The sequence below is a fragment of the Solea senegalensis genome, linkage group LG8 (assembly GCF_019176455.1).
Source record: "Solea senegalensis isolate Sse05_10M linkage group LG8, IFAPA_SoseM_1, whole genome shotgun sequence".
Lineage (NCBI taxonomy): Eukaryota > Metazoa > Chordata > Actinopteri > Pleuronectiformes > Soleidae > Solea > Solea senegalensis.
The window spans coordinates 11,065,048-11,082,687 of NC_058028.1; the positions used below are offsets into that span (position 1 = coordinate 11,065,048).

The 17,640-nt window shown below is 42.7% G+C and overlaps 1 protein-coding gene across 1 annotated transcript in view; it reads right to left on the bottom strand.

Annotated features, from left to right (window-relative positions):
* col4a3 (collagen, type IV, alpha 3) overlaps window positions 1–17,640 on the bottom strand; it is a 40,045-nt gene that overhangs the window by 5,592 nt on the left and 16,813 nt on the right. The window contains exons 3-48 of the mRNA XM_044032454.1: window positions 15,741–15,797; window positions 14,679–14,768; window positions 13,695–13,739; window positions 13,409–13,453; window positions 13,039–13,101; window positions 12,517–12,570; window positions 12,330–12,356; window positions 12,062–12,136; window positions 11,178–11,240; window positions 11,063–11,098; window positions 10,740–10,787; window positions 10,534–10,608; window positions 10,212–10,256; window positions 10,042–10,104; window positions 9,863–9,907; window positions 8,131–8,184; window positions 8,000–8,041; window positions 7,811–7,892; window positions 7,165–7,200; window positions 6,701–6,865; window positions 6,526–6,618; window positions 6,152–6,247; window positions 6,005–6,075; window positions 5,686–5,874; window positions 5,421–5,589; window positions 5,246–5,338; window positions 5,059–5,163; window positions 4,895–4,989; window positions 4,640–4,790; window positions 4,445–4,558; window positions 3,839–4,006; window positions 3,512–3,601; window positions 3,299–3,433; window positions 3,081–3,179; window positions 2,901–2,990; window positions 2,681–2,820; window positions 2,264–2,390; window positions 2,096–2,176; window positions 1,906–2,007; window positions 1,699–1,746; window positions 1,442–1,627; window positions 1,156–1,286; window positions 996–1,068; window positions 688–759; window positions 479–604; window positions 285–383 (exon numbers count right to left, since the gene is read on the bottom strand). Of these exons, the coding sequence (XP_043888389.1) occupies window positions 285–383; window positions 479–604; window positions 688–759; window positions 996–1,068; window positions 1,156–1,286; window positions 1,442–1,627; window positions 1,699–1,746; window positions 1,906–2,007; window positions 2,096–2,176; window positions 2,264–2,390; window positions 2,681–2,820; window positions 2,901–2,990; window positions 3,081–3,179; window positions 3,299–3,433; window positions 3,512–3,601; window positions 3,839–4,006; window positions 4,445–4,558; window positions 4,640–4,790; window positions 4,895–4,989; window positions 5,059–5,163; window positions 5,246–5,338; window positions 5,421–5,589; window positions 5,686–5,874; window positions 6,005–6,075; window positions 6,152–6,247; window positions 6,526–6,618; window positions 6,701–6,865; window positions 7,165–7,200; window positions 7,811–7,892; window positions 8,000–8,041; window positions 8,131–8,184; window positions 9,863–9,907; window positions 10,042–10,104; window positions 10,212–10,256; window positions 10,534–10,608; window positions 10,740–10,787; window positions 11,063–11,098; window positions 11,178–11,240; window positions 12,062–12,136; window positions 12,330–12,356; window positions 12,517–12,570; window positions 13,039–13,101; window positions 13,409–13,453; window positions 13,695–13,739; window positions 14,679–14,768; window positions 15,741–15,797 (4,153 nt within the window). The remainder of the gene's footprint in view (window positions 1–284; window positions 384–478; window positions 605–687; window positions 760–995; window positions 1,069–1,155; window positions 1,287–1,441; window positions 1,628–1,698; window positions 1,747–1,905; window positions 2,008–2,095; window positions 2,177–2,263; window positions 2,391–2,680; window positions 2,821–2,900; window positions 2,991–3,080; window positions 3,180–3,298; window positions 3,434–3,511; window positions 3,602–3,838; window positions 4,007–4,444; window positions 4,559–4,639; window positions 4,791–4,894; window positions 4,990–5,058; window positions 5,164–5,245; window positions 5,339–5,420; window positions 5,590–5,685; window positions 5,875–6,004; window positions 6,076–6,151; window positions 6,248–6,525; window positions 6,619–6,700; window positions 6,866–7,164; window positions 7,201–7,810; window positions 7,893–7,999; window positions 8,042–8,130; window positions 8,185–9,862; window positions 9,908–10,041; window positions 10,105–10,211; window positions 10,257–10,533; window positions 10,609–10,739; window positions 10,788–11,062; window positions 11,099–11,177; window positions 11,241–12,061; window positions 12,137–12,329; window positions 12,357–12,516; window positions 12,571–13,038; window positions 13,102–13,408; window positions 13,454–13,694; window positions 13,740–14,678; window positions 14,769–15,740; window positions 15,798–17,640) is intronic.

Here is a 17,640-nt window from a genome sequence, read left to right on the forward strand (position 1 = left end):
CTCTCCCACACTACAATCCATAGAGAAAATATGTCATATGTATATTTCACGGCACACAGCAGTTCTAACTGCTCTGCTGCCTCCAAAAGTAAGTGCGTTCTTTTGTGACTTTTAGCTTTGAAATCCAGATTTACCTGAGTAACACAAACTTACCTCATACACAACCACAAAGATCCTGGTCTGGTTTTATACAGCAACAATACACAGAAAAAATATATAATAAAACCACAATAGTTCATACACAAGTAAACACTACACAGCCAACAGAAAATCTGCGGTTGTACCTTTTGTTCCAGGAAGTCCTTGGTCTCCCTGATCCCCTTTAGGTCCAGGGCGTCCACCTGGTCCTCTGATACCCACCTGACCTTTACTGCCCTTCACACCTGCACCCACAAAACACAGTCCTGATCCTACAACTGCAGTTCATCTGCGTGTAAGAAATGTTGCAGCTCAAAGCTGAAGTCTGACACTCCATCACCTGGACATCCTGGTCTCCCACTGGCCCCTGGGGGTCCTCTCTCTCCTGGGGGTCCCTGAACTCCAGGCAAGCCTTCATCTCCTGGAACCATCCTCACCTCTCTGGATGCATCCATACCCCTGAGTCCTGCAGGGGGCAGTGTTAAGTGGTACTACATTGTAATTATGAGTGGACAGTTTTCTGTCCACTGTGTGATGTCAATGTGTTACCTTGACTCCCAGGTAGTCCTGGAGGTCCTTGAAAGCCAGCATCACCTTGGGGCCCCGCATCCCCCTTCAAACCTAAAACACACATACAAAATTGTCCTTTGGCAACTGTACAATGTTATAGTTTCATGACAACAGAAGAGCAACATTAGTGAAAATATCGACATCTTTGCGATGGCTCTGTCTGTGCTCTCACTGTGCAAAACATTTTGTGTCACATCATCAATATGAGTGCACCGTGAGACCTGAGGTTGTCTCTATAACCAGTGAGGCAGCTGTTAGGACACTGGTCACCTGACTGCACTTCTTACCAAAAGGTCCAATGACACCAGTCTCTCCCATCTTGCCTTTGGGTCCAGGTAGACCCGGGGTTCCGTCTTTACCCTGTTAACAACAACAATTGTACTGAACAGGACTAAATTGGACACTGTAACATTCTCATCGTGTCCTCTACTTCTGCAAAATACTTACCGGCTGGCCCTGTAGACCAGGGTCGCCAGGGTAACCAGTTGGTCCTGGGTTACCTATTGCTCCTATACTTCCCTTGTCTCCTTTATAACCAGGACCGGGAGGACCAGGAGGTCCCTTACAGCCAGGGGGACCTACGAACACAGAGAGAGTCTCAGATAACGGCACCCAACAACCCAGCAGGTTGCCTGTATGCCACATACGATCCACATATGAGACACATGTAATCCTGCAACATGGTCCTGGTAAGTGTAAACAGCTGCAGAAGATTCAATGTTCCTTTCTATACCTTTTGGTCCTTGTGCTCCAGAGACCCCGTGATCTCCTTTTTCTCCTGCAGTGCAGAGTCCCTCGGGTCCAGGAGAGCCAGGAGGACCAGTGGGTCCAGGAGGACCAGGATAACCTGCATTTCCCCCAGGACCACTAGGACCGGGAGGTCCACAGGTCCCAGGAAGACCCTGATCTCCGACAGAGCCTGATAAGATGAGAGATTTTTAAGCACATCCTTTGTTTCTTTTTGAGTTCTATTTAAAACCTTAGACTTACCAGGTTGACCTTGCTGCCCCTCTGGGCCCCGGGGACCAAATCCAGGAGCTGAGGAAAGAAAACTTGTTCAAGTGCCGAATCTAAAACCAGAACTGTTCACATATAAACCAGAATATATCTCATATCAATAGGATATTGGGTCCACTAAGGGTCCCCAGAAATGCTGGGCCCAGCATTGTCCAGACCTTATCCAGACTGGTCACCTACCTCCCATGGCTCCTTTCTCTCCTGGAGGTCCAGGTATCCCATCTTGTCCCTGGTTTCCTCTGAGACCCGGTAGACCAGGGTCTCCAGGAGCCCCCTTATTGCCTAAAAAAGAAGTCAGTCACAGAGTAAGAAGACAGAAAATGATGTGTCCTAAAGTGTTTTGACATTAATATAACACTGCTTCATGTACCTTGTAGTCCTGTGGGTCCTGGAGGGCCTGTTTTCCCTGGTGGACCATCACTACCCTTTTCACCCACAGGTCCTGGAGGACCTGAGACAGATGGACGGACAGACTGTAGGTACATTTTCAGACAATTTATGAAAAATAAATAAGTTCAAATAATAAAAGAAATCTGACCTCTGCATCCCACTGGACCATAGTATCCTTTGGGGCCACAAGGGCCATATTCTCCTGGAGAACCAATGTTCCCAGGGTCTCCTGTTCTTCCCTTTGAACCTAAAGGTCCCGAACATCCTGAATTTCCCTGGGAAGATGAAAAAATTCTATGGAAACAGCAGAATACACTAAAGACAAGAAAAACACAAGGTTGATATCATCTGTGCCCAGGCAATACAGGTAAGTATCAATATTTCAGGAGAGTACATTAATACTAACACTGGAACCTGTGAAAAGAATCCGAGCAACTGAAGCTAACTAAAAACTGAAAAATCTCTTTGAAAAAGGCTGAACAAAATATAAAACAACATTTTTGATAGATGGCACTGATGATAAAAGAAAAAGGTTTTAGAGTGTAGAGTGTTTTTTGTGTGATACCTTCTGTCCAGTATATCCTTTTATTCCAAGTCCAGGTAGACTTGGTTCTCCTTTAGCACCTTTTGGTCCTCCTGACCCTGGTGTACCATCTGAACCAGCTTCACCAGAAGGGCCCAAAGAGCCTTTCTCACCCTTTAATCCTGCAACAAAATAGCATGAGCAGATAGCAGAGCAGAGGCAGAGACAAAGAGAGAAATCATCCCTGACAAACAGCAGTTACCTGGCCTGCCCATTTCCCCTGGGTACCCAGGGAGACCGGTGAGACCAAGAGGACCTATTTCCCCATCTCTGGGGGGGTCTCCAGGAAGTCCTGAGACACAGACATATTTATTATAGCATCATGTCAAAGTAGACTCTCCACATAAAGATTACAAGGGTCCATGAATTCTCAAACAACAACCTTGTGGCCCAGCTTCTCCAGGTACGCCATTGCTGCCGTCAAGTCCTTGAGGTCCAGGGATGCCCCTGTCTCCTTTAGCGCCAGTAAGTCCTAGGCGCCCTAAAGGTGAATAAGGAAGCAGACAGACAGGTCACATTATGTGTTGAAAGACACCTTCTTGTTTTCATTTGGATTTTTTAATTTATGACTTGTTTTAATATTTATATTGATTCTTGAACCTGGATTTCCGTCATCTCCAGGATCTCCACACATCGTTACAGAAGTTTCGAGGCCTGGAGGTCCCCTCTCCCCTTGGTCCCCCTGAGGCCCTGGAGGGCCCTGAGAACCTCTGATCCCATCTATGCCCATCTCACCTGAGAGACAGAGAGACAGTGAAATTGAGACACAACTGGTTGATTGATTTACTCATTAATTGATTTGTTGGTTGATACCTTTTGGTCCTACTCGTCCTGGCTCTCCTGGTTTGCCATCATTCCCCGCACACCCAAGCGGTCCAGGCGGACCCATGTCACCTTTGATGCCTTAAACAGACACATATATTGTATGTTGATGTTAACATACTTATGAGGACTAATGGTGCTTTCAGACCAAACATGGAGTTGATGTTTTCTGTGATGAGATTCTACATGAGGTCAAGGAAGACACAGTTTTCTGTCACATGCAAAACATTGTGATTTACTCAAATGGGTTGAAAAATTTGAACTTGGGCACTAAATTTGCATGGCACGACTCATACCAATGTAGCCCCACCTCCTCACCTGGGAATCCTGGCTTCCCATCAGTCCCCCTCAGGCCTTTCAGTCCAAAGCCTCCTTCTGGTCCAGGAAGTCCATTAAGCCCTGGAGTCCCATATGGCCCTGGAGGACCCAGGGGTCCCACACCTGGCAGTCCAGAATCACCCTGCACCCCCTTTGAGCCACAGACCCCTGAAAAAGTAGGACAGCAATCAGAAAGAGAGGTGAGTTTTGCACTAGAGATGCACAGGTCTGGGACACATCATTAAAGCCTTTTGCTATTATATATGATATTGAAAGCATATTTCAATATCTAATATTCAATATCTAATATAACCCTAACCCTATATCAATATTTATGATATTTTCACATCCCAGCCACAAGTGTAGGAAGAGGTTGAATAAACCTGGCTTGAGGCGCTGGTTGTTTGAATACACAACACATAAAGCTGTGATCCGTCCAGAACCATTTTTGGAACTGTGGTGTATCTAAACAAAAGCATTTGGATATACGTTCATAGTTTATTTATAATGATGCTATCTTTCTTGTTTTTTGACCAACCCACCCACCATTTTTCTTTAAAGTCCGTCCGAACCCGCCCACCCATCACCATTTTGCACAGTTGGTACCTGGGAAGCCAATGGAGCCAATCTGTCCTTCCTCTCCCTTTGGTCCAGGAGCCCCATCTAAACAGAGTCCAGTAACGCCAGTTGGGCCAGGGACACCGTCTAGACCACTAGAACCTGAGAGATACTCCATTTAATATGAACATTTATTGTGTCTTAGATCTCAACAACTGTTCATCAGATTTTAAAATGAGCTACCTCTGGGTCCCGGTGGTCCGTCTTGTCCCGGAAGCCCTGGAACTCCCTCTGGTCCCTGAGGTCCAGGATTTCCTTGAGACCCCACAGAACCATCTTCTCCCGGAGGGCCAGACTGACCCTGCTGTCCTGGCAGGCCGATACCTCTATCTCCCTGTCATCACAGCCCAGAGACCAAGAGAGTGTCATCACAAGAGTAGCAAGAAACGTTACAGGCATCAGGTGCAACAATAAATTATTTTATTTCATGTAGTTTACCTTAGGCCCTGGCATCCCCGGTGGCCCTGACGGCCCTGCACGTCCCTTGATACCAAAACTTGATAAACCTGGAGCTCCTGGAGGACCTTTCACTCCTGAAAAATAATAGACATTATTGGTGGTAACCATAGCTGCTGTGTTATACAAACTGTTCATGAACTGACCTTTGACCCCTGGGAAGCCTGGGGGCCCCTGCACAGAAAACCCTTCATTTCCTTTTTCTCCCTTAGGACCAACAGGTCCTAGATCACCAGGAAGTCCTGTCACACCTGAGAGCAGCAAGAGCACACAGGTGAATCATCTGGTTAACATGTACAGATGCAAGTTATCATGACAGTTCACCTGTCTCACCTTCAGGTCCCGGATTTCCAGGTAAACCTTTCTCTCCTTTTTGTCCTGGATCTCCTGGAGATGTCTTGATTTCTCCGGGAGAACCTTTCTCACCTGAGACAGACAGTGCCTTAGCTCAGCTTATGACCCCCTTCAGCCCACACCATATTTGGACACTCTCACCTGGACAGATTACCTGGTATTCCAGGACTTCCTCTCTGGCCCAGGACCCCTATGTTGCCTTTAGGTCCTGGAGGCCCTGGAACACCAATACCAGGAGGTCCTGGGGGTCCCCTCTGTCCTATCAGCCCACTAGGACCATACTCCCCAAGTGGGCCCCTGTCACCTTTCTGTCCTGGAGGCCCCTGGAGAGCAGAATACACACAGACGTCACTTCATCTGTGATGTGTTGACATATTTTGTTAACCTCTGACCCCCCCCCAGATATGGTCTGCACTCACAGGGTTTCCTTTCTGTCCTTGAACACCTTTTGGTCCCGGTATACCTACAGGTCCATTTGTACCCTCGAAACCCACTGGTCCTGGTCCCCCCTGCGCTCCTTCCTCACCCTTTTCTCCTACTCTGTTCATGATCCCTGGTTTACCTGCAGGTCCTGGGGACCCTGGGATGCCAGGGAAACCAAAGGGGCCCTGATGAGAAACAGTTGGTAGTTTATTTATGCATAATGTTAAGTCTCAGTATGTTCATTCTCATCAGAGATCCACGCTCCTCTTTAGAATCAGGCTCTGAAAAGACTGCTGTGAAGGCTAAGGAGCTCACCTGTGGACCAGGTGATCCTCGGACACCTTTGACCCCTTTGTCACCTATTGGTCCTGGAAAACCGTCGGACCCTGGAAAACGACCACCTTTACTCCACATGCCAATCACTGCGTCAGACAATGAATGAAAACTTTTTTTTTTTTTTACCTGGCAGCCCAGGTTCACCTGGCTCTCCTGGTTTACCCGGAGGTCCGGGGGAGCCGGACCCCTCAGCACAAACGAAGCAAGTCTCTCCTTTTTCACCTAACAATGAATTAACAATAAAAAGAATGTTCAGTTTTTTGAATTACAGGTGTTTTGGCCATGTAAGCCAGTGCTGATGGAGCTGTGAGAACCCCGTTTGTTAAGGTCCAGTGTATAAAATCTATTTCAGCTTAAGTCTACAATATCTTAAGAATATGTTCAAAGCTTTATTTCACCATTAGACAACGTTGGCTCAACTGGAAACTGAAGTTAGTGTTACTCTTTAAACTGCTCACTTGACCACAACAAAGTCCATAAAGAAAATGTTAGCCACTCACCCATCTGCCCCTCGTCCCCTCTGGTCCCGGGAAGTCCAATCAGTCCTTTTGTACCTTTATCTCCTGTAGCACCGACATCTCCCGGCAGAAAATCTGAGAGACAGAAGACAAGATGTCCATCTGTGGGACATTTCTCTTTCTACCTGTGAAACTTTTCTTTGTAAATTTTTATCACCTGGTATTCCCGGTTCTCCTGGTTCTCCTTTAGCTCCAAGAGCCCCTGGTATTCCTGTCACCCCTGGGGTGCCGTACATGAGGGACCCTGGCTCTCCTGGTTCTCCTTTGGGCCCTGTAAGGCCTGGGGGCCCCTGAGCTCCTGGAGGTCCAGCAGGAGTCGCTGCTACAGAGATCAAGAGACTATATTTAAATATTTAATAATGTAAAACACTGAGAAGTCTGATTAATAATGGTACTGATTTATATCGCAGTATCAATAGAAAGTCATCAATAGATAGTTTTCTTATTATTAGGGATCTGATTTGGTGGGTATCAAATAAATGCCGAAGCATGTCAGGTGTACTTGTATCAAAACTGCTAAATTATACTGCAGTTTCCACATGCATGGGCATCCACATGATGCCCATTCCTGATGATATATAGTATATATAATGAATAAATGAGGAAATAGGTGGAATTTACCTGTCTCACCCTGCATTCCAGGAAAACCAATGATTCCTAAAAGACAAAAAATAAGAATGAAAAATAAAAATCACACGTAAATTTAACTGAAATGCTGAAGCAAACGAAATCTCCCGTTTACTTTATTACTACTGAAACTGTGCTTCATACCACAAATGTATAGTTTAATAATTACAGCATTTATTTCATACAATAACATATTTTTCTGATGTTTATTGGGTGTATATGTAGAATCATAATATCAGTCAAGCGGGTATTAGTTTATTTGTTTAAAATACGTCTTGTCTGTTTGTGTAAAGCAGTAATAATTAAATATAGTTCACACAGTTTATGGTTATTCATTCCTCCACTATCAGGGTTGTAGTTTCTTCTCTCCCCAGTTAAATGTGCGTACTCATGGGTAAGAGTTTCCGTGAAGTACCACATATTTCCCTTCAAGTTTGTTTTTTATAGGTAAAACTTTGTGCATAAAGTGTGCATATGCAAGCTTCATAAATCAGGCGTCAGATCTGAATGTGGTCTGAGTGATCCGATCTCATCCACCAGTGATCAATCATCTGAGACTGATGTTCACACGAGTCGGGTCTGAACTGAACCCAAAATAATGAGACCAGGTTTTAATCCTTGACATTGGACAGTGTGATACCTTGTTCTCCAGGGGCTCCTGGGGGGCCACGGACCCCAGGGACACCACGCTGACCCTTCAGAAACCTGTGATTCCAGATAGTCTGATAAAAAAGAAAGAAAATAAATTAAATGTAGTTCACAGTCATAAACCAGAAGACCACATTTAAGGCTTCATGGCCCACACCAAAAAACAGCAACTGACACCCACCTCTCCTGGAAGACCTGGAGGACCACGTTCACCTTTCTCCCCCTAAAACATGAACGTTAACACAGGACAGAGTTCATTTAGAGTTGATGTATGATATTTTTTAATTACACCCAGTTTTATACTTTTCTTACCTGGGTTCCTTCAATGCCAGGAGGCCCAAGGTACCCAACATCCCCTGTGTCTCCCTGCAGACACACACAGATCATGTCACAAACAATTTCTTTATGCTCTGCACACTTTACAAAAAACTTCATGATTTGACTCAACACACTGCTGGAAAATTCATATTTTGAGTTGGTCCGAAAATACTGTTAAATACAAGTTAAATAATCAGACGTCAATCATAATTATCATCATGATAATTGCCTCCAGCTGTTTTTCTATAATTGTTACGTAACTAAAACCAAACTGATCAGAAACAAACACACACTGCGATAAGACCTACATTACCTAAAACATTATTAAATGTCTAATGTGTTTTTCGTTTGGTTCATGTCATAACTACTAAAATGACCTTTACTACAGCAAGCCACTATGACGTGATCCTGATAATTTGGGAGCTGTCACGTCAACCATTTTTATTTGTAGTCTTTGACCAAGGGCCTTATAGCCACTGTTGAATTCAGACAAGAGAGCAACAGCCTATGTCTAAGCAGGGGCTAGCTGTTAGCATGCTAACCTCATGAGAAAAAAATAAATGATAGCAGTAGAAGAAAGCAAAGCTTAGCATTATTGTTATTTGTATCTCTAGAGTCTTATTTGTTGAGTAAACAGCAGCTATAAGGGAAAAGGTGGGGATTACTACTCACTACAGACATTTAAATCACTACTCAAAACTGCTTACACCTAACTGTCTATTTACCACTTTTTTTTCCAGTCAGGTCCTTTGTTTTGTTTTGTGTTTGTACAGTGTCCAGAAAAGCGCTATATTAAATATGATGTATTATTATTATTATTATTATTATTGATTATGACCTAAAGGCCAACTCAGGGTTCCCATACCTTGGATGACATCATATTCAAGGACCCTCTTGGACCAATCTCATGTCAGCAGTGGAGAGAGACAGTGTAAAGTGTCCACAACACAGCTAGTACTGTGATTACGACTCAACGATTGTTCTGCGTAGGCCTAGTCTACGTAAATCAAGCAATGCAGGACAATTACCTGAACATCAACATCTCTCTTGCACAACATTTAAACACTTTCAATGTCTATTTAGGGTGATTTTCAATAACAATAAGGGCCTTGATTTTATTCTAAATTTATATTATATTATAAATTCAGCCATCTCGTCTCACCAAGGCGAGATAAAGATTTTTTACAGATCTGGCATTTTTATTTTGCAGCCTCTCTATGACCTAGGGCTTTAGCCACTGTTGTGTTTAAAGAACAGAGAGTATGACAGCATGCTAACTTCACTAAAAGAAAAAAAAAGGCCAATAATTGAAGAAACAATAATCATAATCAAGTGTTTCTTTTCACATCTAGTGACACAACTCAGTGAGCTATGCAGCTGCTAATGCTACGTAGCAACACTAAAAGCTCCTTAAAATTAAACCCAGTCCTGTTTCTCAAAATGTCTTCAAAGCCTGGAAATATACAGTAAGTGGACCAGAGACAAGAGGTTGTAAATATATTTTGTTGTGGTTACATAGCTACACCATTTGCTAATCTAGGAAAAATCTCAGTCCTCCATTTGAAGTGTGCTGAAAAATCGTTTGAAGTGGCAGGAGGTGGTAGGGGCAAGGGTTAAAATGGAATTGAGCTGTATAGTCCATCTGAACGTTTTAGCTTCAAATAAGACTTTACACTGTGTTTTAAATAGAGATGAATGCTAAGCATTAGCCGAGCTGGATATTTACTGGAATTCCAAGCGCTCCGATGAGTCCGTCCTTTCCTTGTTTACCCTGTAACATGAACAACACGTTTTAGCTGAACTTCACATCACAAACACATCAAAAAATAAACATTCAGATATAAATCAATTACTAAAACATTATTTTGACCATAGTGCCACATCTGGTTCTGTTCTCTCTCTTACAAATGTGCCTGGGTCGCCTTGTTCACCCTTCTCTCCCTTCCTTCCAACTTTCCCAGCGACACCCTGGAGGAGAAAGCAAAGGCACACATCAGCTACACATCAGCTCTGATGACAACAAAGAGACGAGGTAAACAAAGGAAGACATGGTGGTTTGTTTATCAGCGACTCACAGGAAGCCCATGGCAACCCTTTTCTCCTTTTTCACCAGGTTCTCCCTTTAATGTAGAGACAGATGTTAAGTGATGATAGAGGAGACAGAGGTGGGCAAACGTCAGTGAAGACAGTGAGACACAGAGTCAGACATTAAGACAGAAACAAACTACATCCATACTATATTGTTATCATTGAAAAATGGCATTTTTTAACTCAATTGAATTGCATTTGGACAAGAGTTAATTTTATCATACAAATAAGGAGGTGAAACTGAAGCGACAGTGGGTCAAAGAGTGGATGGCAGGGGTAATATCTGCAGAGCTGATGTGTTTTACAGACCTTCAGCTCTTTGGGTCCTTCAGCATACAGTTTGATTCCTTTCTGTCCAGGGATCCCTGGAAGTCCACGATCACCCTGGAATTCAAGCACAGCTGATGATGATGACGAAGATGAAGGTGAATATAAGGATGATGAGGATGTTCCACAGGTTACAATCAACATGGCATCTCTCATTAGCATTGGGTCATCTATATAGCTGAGCTCACCTTCTGTCCTCGAGGACCTAGAATCACGGGATTGGGACCCTCCTGACCCTAAACCGCAAAAAAGAGACATCAGGTCACATGACCCAATCGATCATCCAATCACACAAAACCGAGAAACTTAAGGTAGACCTACTAAATGTATTTTATAAAACAGTCTCAGTGACATTTATGAAAGAGACTTTTACTTGCAACTTAACATTTTTATTAAAACTGTAAAAAGATTTCAAAAGGAGCTGGGATTAAAGCCAATTATTCAAAAGTTAAACATTTACAAATACTTCTGTGACAGAACTGAACAGACCAGTTTAGCATCATACACTTACTTTCTCTCCTGGTGACCCCGGAAACCCTGGAATTCCCTTAAATACACAAAAAAATAGTGGACATCAGGCTATGGAATTTGTTAAAATTGAAAGTAAGATAAGATTTTAAGCGTACAGGACTTCCTGCAGGTCCTGGTGGTCCTGAAGGGCCGAGTTGACCTGGATCTCCCCTCAGTCCCTAAAACAGAAAGAGACAAATATTTTAAGTGAAATTGTTTTTCTGACAATGGACCCTGGAGTTGTGTCTGTGAGCTAAAATTTCTGATTTTCTCTATGGAGTTTGTGGTTTATATAAAGGGATACAAGAGGAGAACTGCCACAGAGGAGAATCTAAGCCGTTTCTCATTATAACTTAGTGTCTTCAACAGACAGCTGTAATCCTTCAGCTATGCACTCCTAGCGCATCATCGCTGCAGCGAAGTGCAGTAAATCATTTTGTAAACATGTGCAGTGATTGATCAGAATAATCAGATTTCTTTAACTTACTCATAACAGTGTGCAGGAGTAGCCTGCACATCAGCAGTGGAGAGTGAGAGAGAGTCTCTCCCTCAAACTCATCCCTCCCTGATGTAAACATCACGAAAAATTAATCATTAAACCCGACTTTAAGGTGAAACTGAGGCTTTTATAATGAGAAATCATTCTCGCTAAAACGTCCATGCTTTGATTCATGTTTTTTACAGAGAGACTTTGCTCCTTTCACAGAAAAAAGCATAGCATATTTATGGAATTAACTTTTAAAGTTGCCACATAAGGGCACTCTACTTGATCTAGTTATATATTGCCGAGACCAGGTAGTTAATGCATAGGACCGATGGCACAATATCAGTCAAAAATCTTTCACATCTGCTCACCTTTAATTTAAATATTCTGGTGCAGGGAATGATTTCAGGGAATACAGTACTTCTGGAAGGTTACTGATATATAAACTGAACTCCTATTAGCCCGCTCTTGAAACATCAGTCAGCTCATACAGTCCAGAATCAGAGAGCGACTAACCTCTCGTCCTTTCAGTCCTTGTTTTCCCATTTGTCCTTTAATATCCGGAGGAATGGGGTAGACGAACGAGTCTCCCTGACACCAGGAAAAACACAAACTGTCAGACAAGAACAAACAACTGTGGTATGCATATTCATTACAAATTGAGACATTAAGTGACCAGAATATGAGCTTGATATTAAGAGTGTAAACAATAAAATGTGAAAATGTCAATCAGAATACATCATGTTTAAAGCCACAGTTGTGGTGTGAAGGTGTATCCTCTCACCTTTGTACCCTGCAGTCCTGGCAGACCCTGAAACAAATCAACAGGGAGCCGTTTACTTTTGCTTCTCACAGATAATTAGTCTAGTTTACCTTTGGCCTGATTGGATTCGACTACATGACAGGTGAAATAGCAATCATCACATCATCTAATCGGTAAACATGTTGTTCAGGATGCAGCTCAAACTTACAGGAAGGCCAACAGGTCCCAGAGGTCCAGGGAACCCTGGGTAACCAACATCGCCCTAGAAGAGTCAGTCAATCAATCAATCAATCAATCGATGCATCAGTCAATCAGTCGAGTCAATCATTTCTGTCTCAAGTGAATCCCTTTCAGTGATTCACAGGTCACATACAGTCAGAGACCACATAGACCATAGAGACAGACCATTGAGTCCATATACTGTATGTTGCCACTTCCTCCCAGAATCCAATCAAACCAGGAAATATATCTATCAATCGAGCTGTTGCAGCCGAGGTTTGTGACAGTTTTAGCAGACCAATGGAAAGACAGAGAACATGCATGAAAGAGGAGAATATTTGCTGATTGTAACAACTAGTTACATTGTTGGGGGAGATTAAATAACAAGATGATTATTGATTAATGTGGTTATTGTTGCTCTACATTTGTCCCAGTGAACCTTTAAACATGTTCTCACAGTGACATTAAAATATCTGACCTGATTCAAACAAATGCAGGTGACCATCTTTACCTTTGTCCCATTGCATCCTGGGAATCCTGGTTGTCCAATGGGTCCTTCACTTCCAGGAAGTCCCTGAGAGGCAATCATCAATGATCAAATGTCCTGTGTGTGCTTTAAATTCTGATGTTTATTATGTTTTGTTAAAAGGATAGTTCAGGTTTTTTTCATGTATTTGTATGAAGTATTGACACGCAGTGTGAGCACCCCATGAACTGAGAACTAGCCTGAAACCATTCATGTTGAGGGGCCACAAGAAAAAACACATTAGTGTTGTGTTTCCTGGTGCCCTGCTGGTAGCCATGTTTTCACTGAGAGAGCTCAGTCAGGGCTGACTACTGTATGTGTCAGTACCATCACTTTTATGTACAATGGTTGTTACCGGCAGTCCTGGAGGTCCTGGATATCCAGGTTTTCCTGAAAGACCCTAGAAAATAAAGATAGGATCGTTTAACCAGGTCTGAATGAAGAGCCTAGGGTGTCTTCAGTTTGACAATACAAATTTTGAACATCTAGCAATTGATGAATTTAGTTAATTTAGTGTGCCACCCTCTGCAGGTAAAGCAGCACAGCTGGAACCAAAATGACTCATCAGACAAAAAAGCAACTTGGAAATAAGATCAAGGGAAACTATGTTCATTATTCATCGTCATAATCATCAGTCCTACCCGAGAGCCTTTCGGTCCTGAAGGTCCTGCTGCTCCCTGCTCACCCTAATAACAAATTAAAGACAGAAATAATCATATATTAATTAATAACAGTGATTGGCAGCTGTCAGACTGATTTTCAGGTAAAATAACAGGTCAGGTCTGCATATCAGATGAATGTGGTTGAAAGGCAATCACACACATACATTACCTAAAAGAGATGTACATAGTAAGGACAAGACCTTACAATATTACAGAGAGGAAGACCAACAATCTACACAAAGTGATCTACCACCTCTGGTGGGACGTCTACCCTACATCTTGTGGTTCTGTTTCTATTACATTGTGTTTTTTCGGAGTAAAGTTGTGTTTTGCCAAACTGCCCAAGCTTTTAATGATTGTGTAATTTGATTAAAAGCACCTTTTTAGAATATTTTTTTCAAAATCCTTTCCGTGTCCTGATAGCCATCAATCAATGAAGTTGTCTGGAAAAACTAATCCGGTGGAGTAGGAGTCTGGAAAAGATTACTATGCTGCCCATTGATTGGATGCGAGACTCCCGTTCCTGATACTGATGTTTATTAATACCGTAGAACACTTTAGCCTGCTTCTCAACCACGGCAGAGTTACCTTGGTTATTCCTCAAAGGCAATCTTCTCAAAAAACACAGAGGTTGATTAGACACGCAAAATTAGCCCAAGATGTGAATGGTTGTTCGTCCCTGTAAGTTGGCCCTGGTGAACCCCCCAAATAACGTTTGTTATTTGAATGAGGGCCTACATAACCCATGGTATATGATTGAAGGACATTATTAAGATACATATCACATAATATAACCAGTGTTGTTTGGCTTCAGGGCCCTATTAGAATATCAGGATGAATAGTTGCCTGGGCCCCGTAGGCCTGTTCAGTATTCCATCCTAGCATTCAGAGAACCTTGAGGAACTCCACAGTCGGATAAGATTAGTGAAACAACAATGACAATAACAACAATAACAATAATACCTTCTCTCCGGAAAACCCATGGGGACCCTCATTTCCAGGGTAACCAATCATTCCAGGAAGTCCACTTTCTCCACCGTAACCAGGTTCACCCTGCGAGAGACAAATACAGAGGTAGATGTAAGCCAACACGAGTTGTGGACCAGATTCTGGATCAGATCCTGAGTCAGTTCACCTGGTGTCCACACAGAGGCAGTAAATTAATCAACACCCAGTGTGGTCGTGACTCATTCATCCCCCGAACATTTCACATTCAGTGGAGAGGAACCGTCCTTTCTTCTTCTCCTCTTGCTGCTGAACCCACCTGAGATCACAGAGTTCACACCTGGGTGGCCCTGATGGCTGTGCCAGCAGCGTGTGAATGGCTATGACATAGTGTACAGTATGTGTGATAGAAATCATGAATGTACTGTATGAATGTGTAAGTGCATGAATGAACGGCAAAACTGTAGCGTAAAGAGCTTTGAGTGGTCATCAAGTCTAGAAAAGTGCTACATAAATACAGACCATTTACCACTGACCACATGAGGCGATGGTAGCTCAGTGGTAGAACTAGTTGCCTTTAGTTGTGGGTTAGTTGTTTGATTCCCTGCTCTGCCAGCGTATGAATTGGTATGAAAATGTGTGATTATGTGAATGGGTGAATATTAAAACTTTGAGTGGTCATTAAGACTGGAAAAGTGCTATATAAGGTTATAAGGTTTGCATTTCGACTGAGAACAGTTCCTTTAGACAGGGTCTGCGCTGTGCTCGATGGCCTTGTCAGCAAGACACGTAACGCAACACAAGAAACAACAACACAACGAACAACAATGGAGGACATCCAGTAGACTGTGGGAGTGACACTTTTCTGTCGCCCAATCAGCTGACAGTTGTGGGTATAGCTCCACCCTTTCCACACCACTACTCTGGTACCCCAAGGGAAGGGTACCCAAATATGGAACTGTTGCGTCTGATCTTTTTGGTACTACTCCTAATGGGAGTGCAAAAACAGTATGTATTTAAATGTTTACTTTTAATTATGTCAGTTCTACTGGCCCTGCCCCCTCAGGTCTTTTCACTCACCTTTTGACCTTTGACCCCATCACAGTGACACAACGCCTTCCCATTGCAGTGACACGCCTGCAGAGAGGAAAAAGATACAGTATGTAATCTCTTCACACACACTCACACATTTTTGGTTCAGAGATAAGCAGCAGGTGCTGGTTCCCGCCCTCAGGTCCATTGATTATTACCACTGCAGAGAACGAGACGATGTCATTAACAAACACAGTCAACGTTTAAAGATCAGGATGATTCTACACGTGATTGCCGTGTTTCCACTCTCCTGTAGCATGAGATTATGTGACATCATGTGTGAAAACCTTATTTTGAAAGGTGGACATATAGAAAAATAAGTTTCTTTTGTTAGTTTTTTTTTACTTTGAAAACTCAGGCGGCTATATGTTAGTGTGGAGGAAGAGAAAGCGTGTGTCCAATCATTCATGCTAACGCCGCCGCAAAGAGTCGTCCCCCATACTGAATCCATACTTCCTGCACTCAGGTGCATTGTTATTGTTGTTGTGTCTTCTTTGAAACTTTAACCCAAACATGTTCTGTTTCCTGCAGCTGTAACTGTGTGATAAACAGAACCAGCAGTAGACAGACGGGTAGATGAGGGTCTGCTGTTGTCTTATCTTCATTCCTGTCTCAGGACGCCGCCATAGCAGGAGACGCCTTGACATGTCCTGCAGCGCGGGAATTGTCTTCATCGCTATACAGTGTGTGGATATGGGACAAGAGACAGGATATTGAATAAAATGTTTGGTCTTTTAGTAAAGAGTAGACAAATAAAATCTGATTCTGTTTCTCTGCAGCGAGTCTGAGGCTGGTCCTTTTGTTTGTTTGCTTGTTTGTCGTTTTTGCTTTCATTTGTTCACATACTAAATTAAACTGAATTGAATTTAGTGTAAAGCTGTTAAAATATAAACAGGTGAACCTCGAAATGAATCGTATGAACGAGGACATGGAGACAAACAAGTTGTAAAGAAATGCAAAAATAAAGATAAACTGAACCATTGAGTTGGATGATCAGAGCAGTTTGATGTTCAGGTGTTTCATCGGCAGCAGACTTCCAGTCACATACTCTACTGTTTTCTTAAGTTTGGATTTATTCAACAGTTTGCATTTTTTTTTTTTCAGTACTGTGCAAACATCTCAGGGGAACCGCCAGCCATTGAAGAGAGACATTAAAACACCTTTTCAGTTGATTTCTCTATGTGCAGAATGCTGCTATTTTATTAATAAGATTAAATAACTGTGAAAATCTTAATAAACTCGGTATTGCTGTCCCTCGAGCCTTCACTCAGGGCTGACACCATGCCTGCGACTAGTAACAAAACTGTCCAGCAGGTGGTGCTGTTCATGAGTTACCATCCGTGTAACAGGTGAAATGAGGGTGTAAATTCACGTTTATCAATGCGAATGAATTAAAAGATCAGTTATTCAAGTTTATGTGAGGGACATGATGATCGACAGTAGTGACAGACAGTTCAGTTTCAATTTGACAGATCAGACAGTTCAATTTGTGAGGACCAAAAACAATGCAAAAACCATATAGAGGGAGGACATTAGAATTGGGTTTAGGTTAAGGTTAGGGTAAAGGTTGGGGTTAGGCACTTAGTTGCTGATGGTTAAGGTTAAAGTAAGGGGCTAGGGAATGCATTAAATCTATGAGTGTCCTCACTTCAAATTCTGCACAAACTAGTGTATAGTTTTTAACTATGCTCTGCGTTGAGTTAGGCTTAGGCATTAACTGGTTACGGTTAAGGTTAAGGATAACACTTAATTTAGGTTGTCCAAATGAATGGAACTCTGTGCAGTGTCTTAAGAAGGATAGCTGTGCAGACTGTGTGTGAGGAGATTTTGGGAAAGTTTAGACACTTCTACTTTAGGACAATCGCTGGGGTAAACACTGACCGTATGT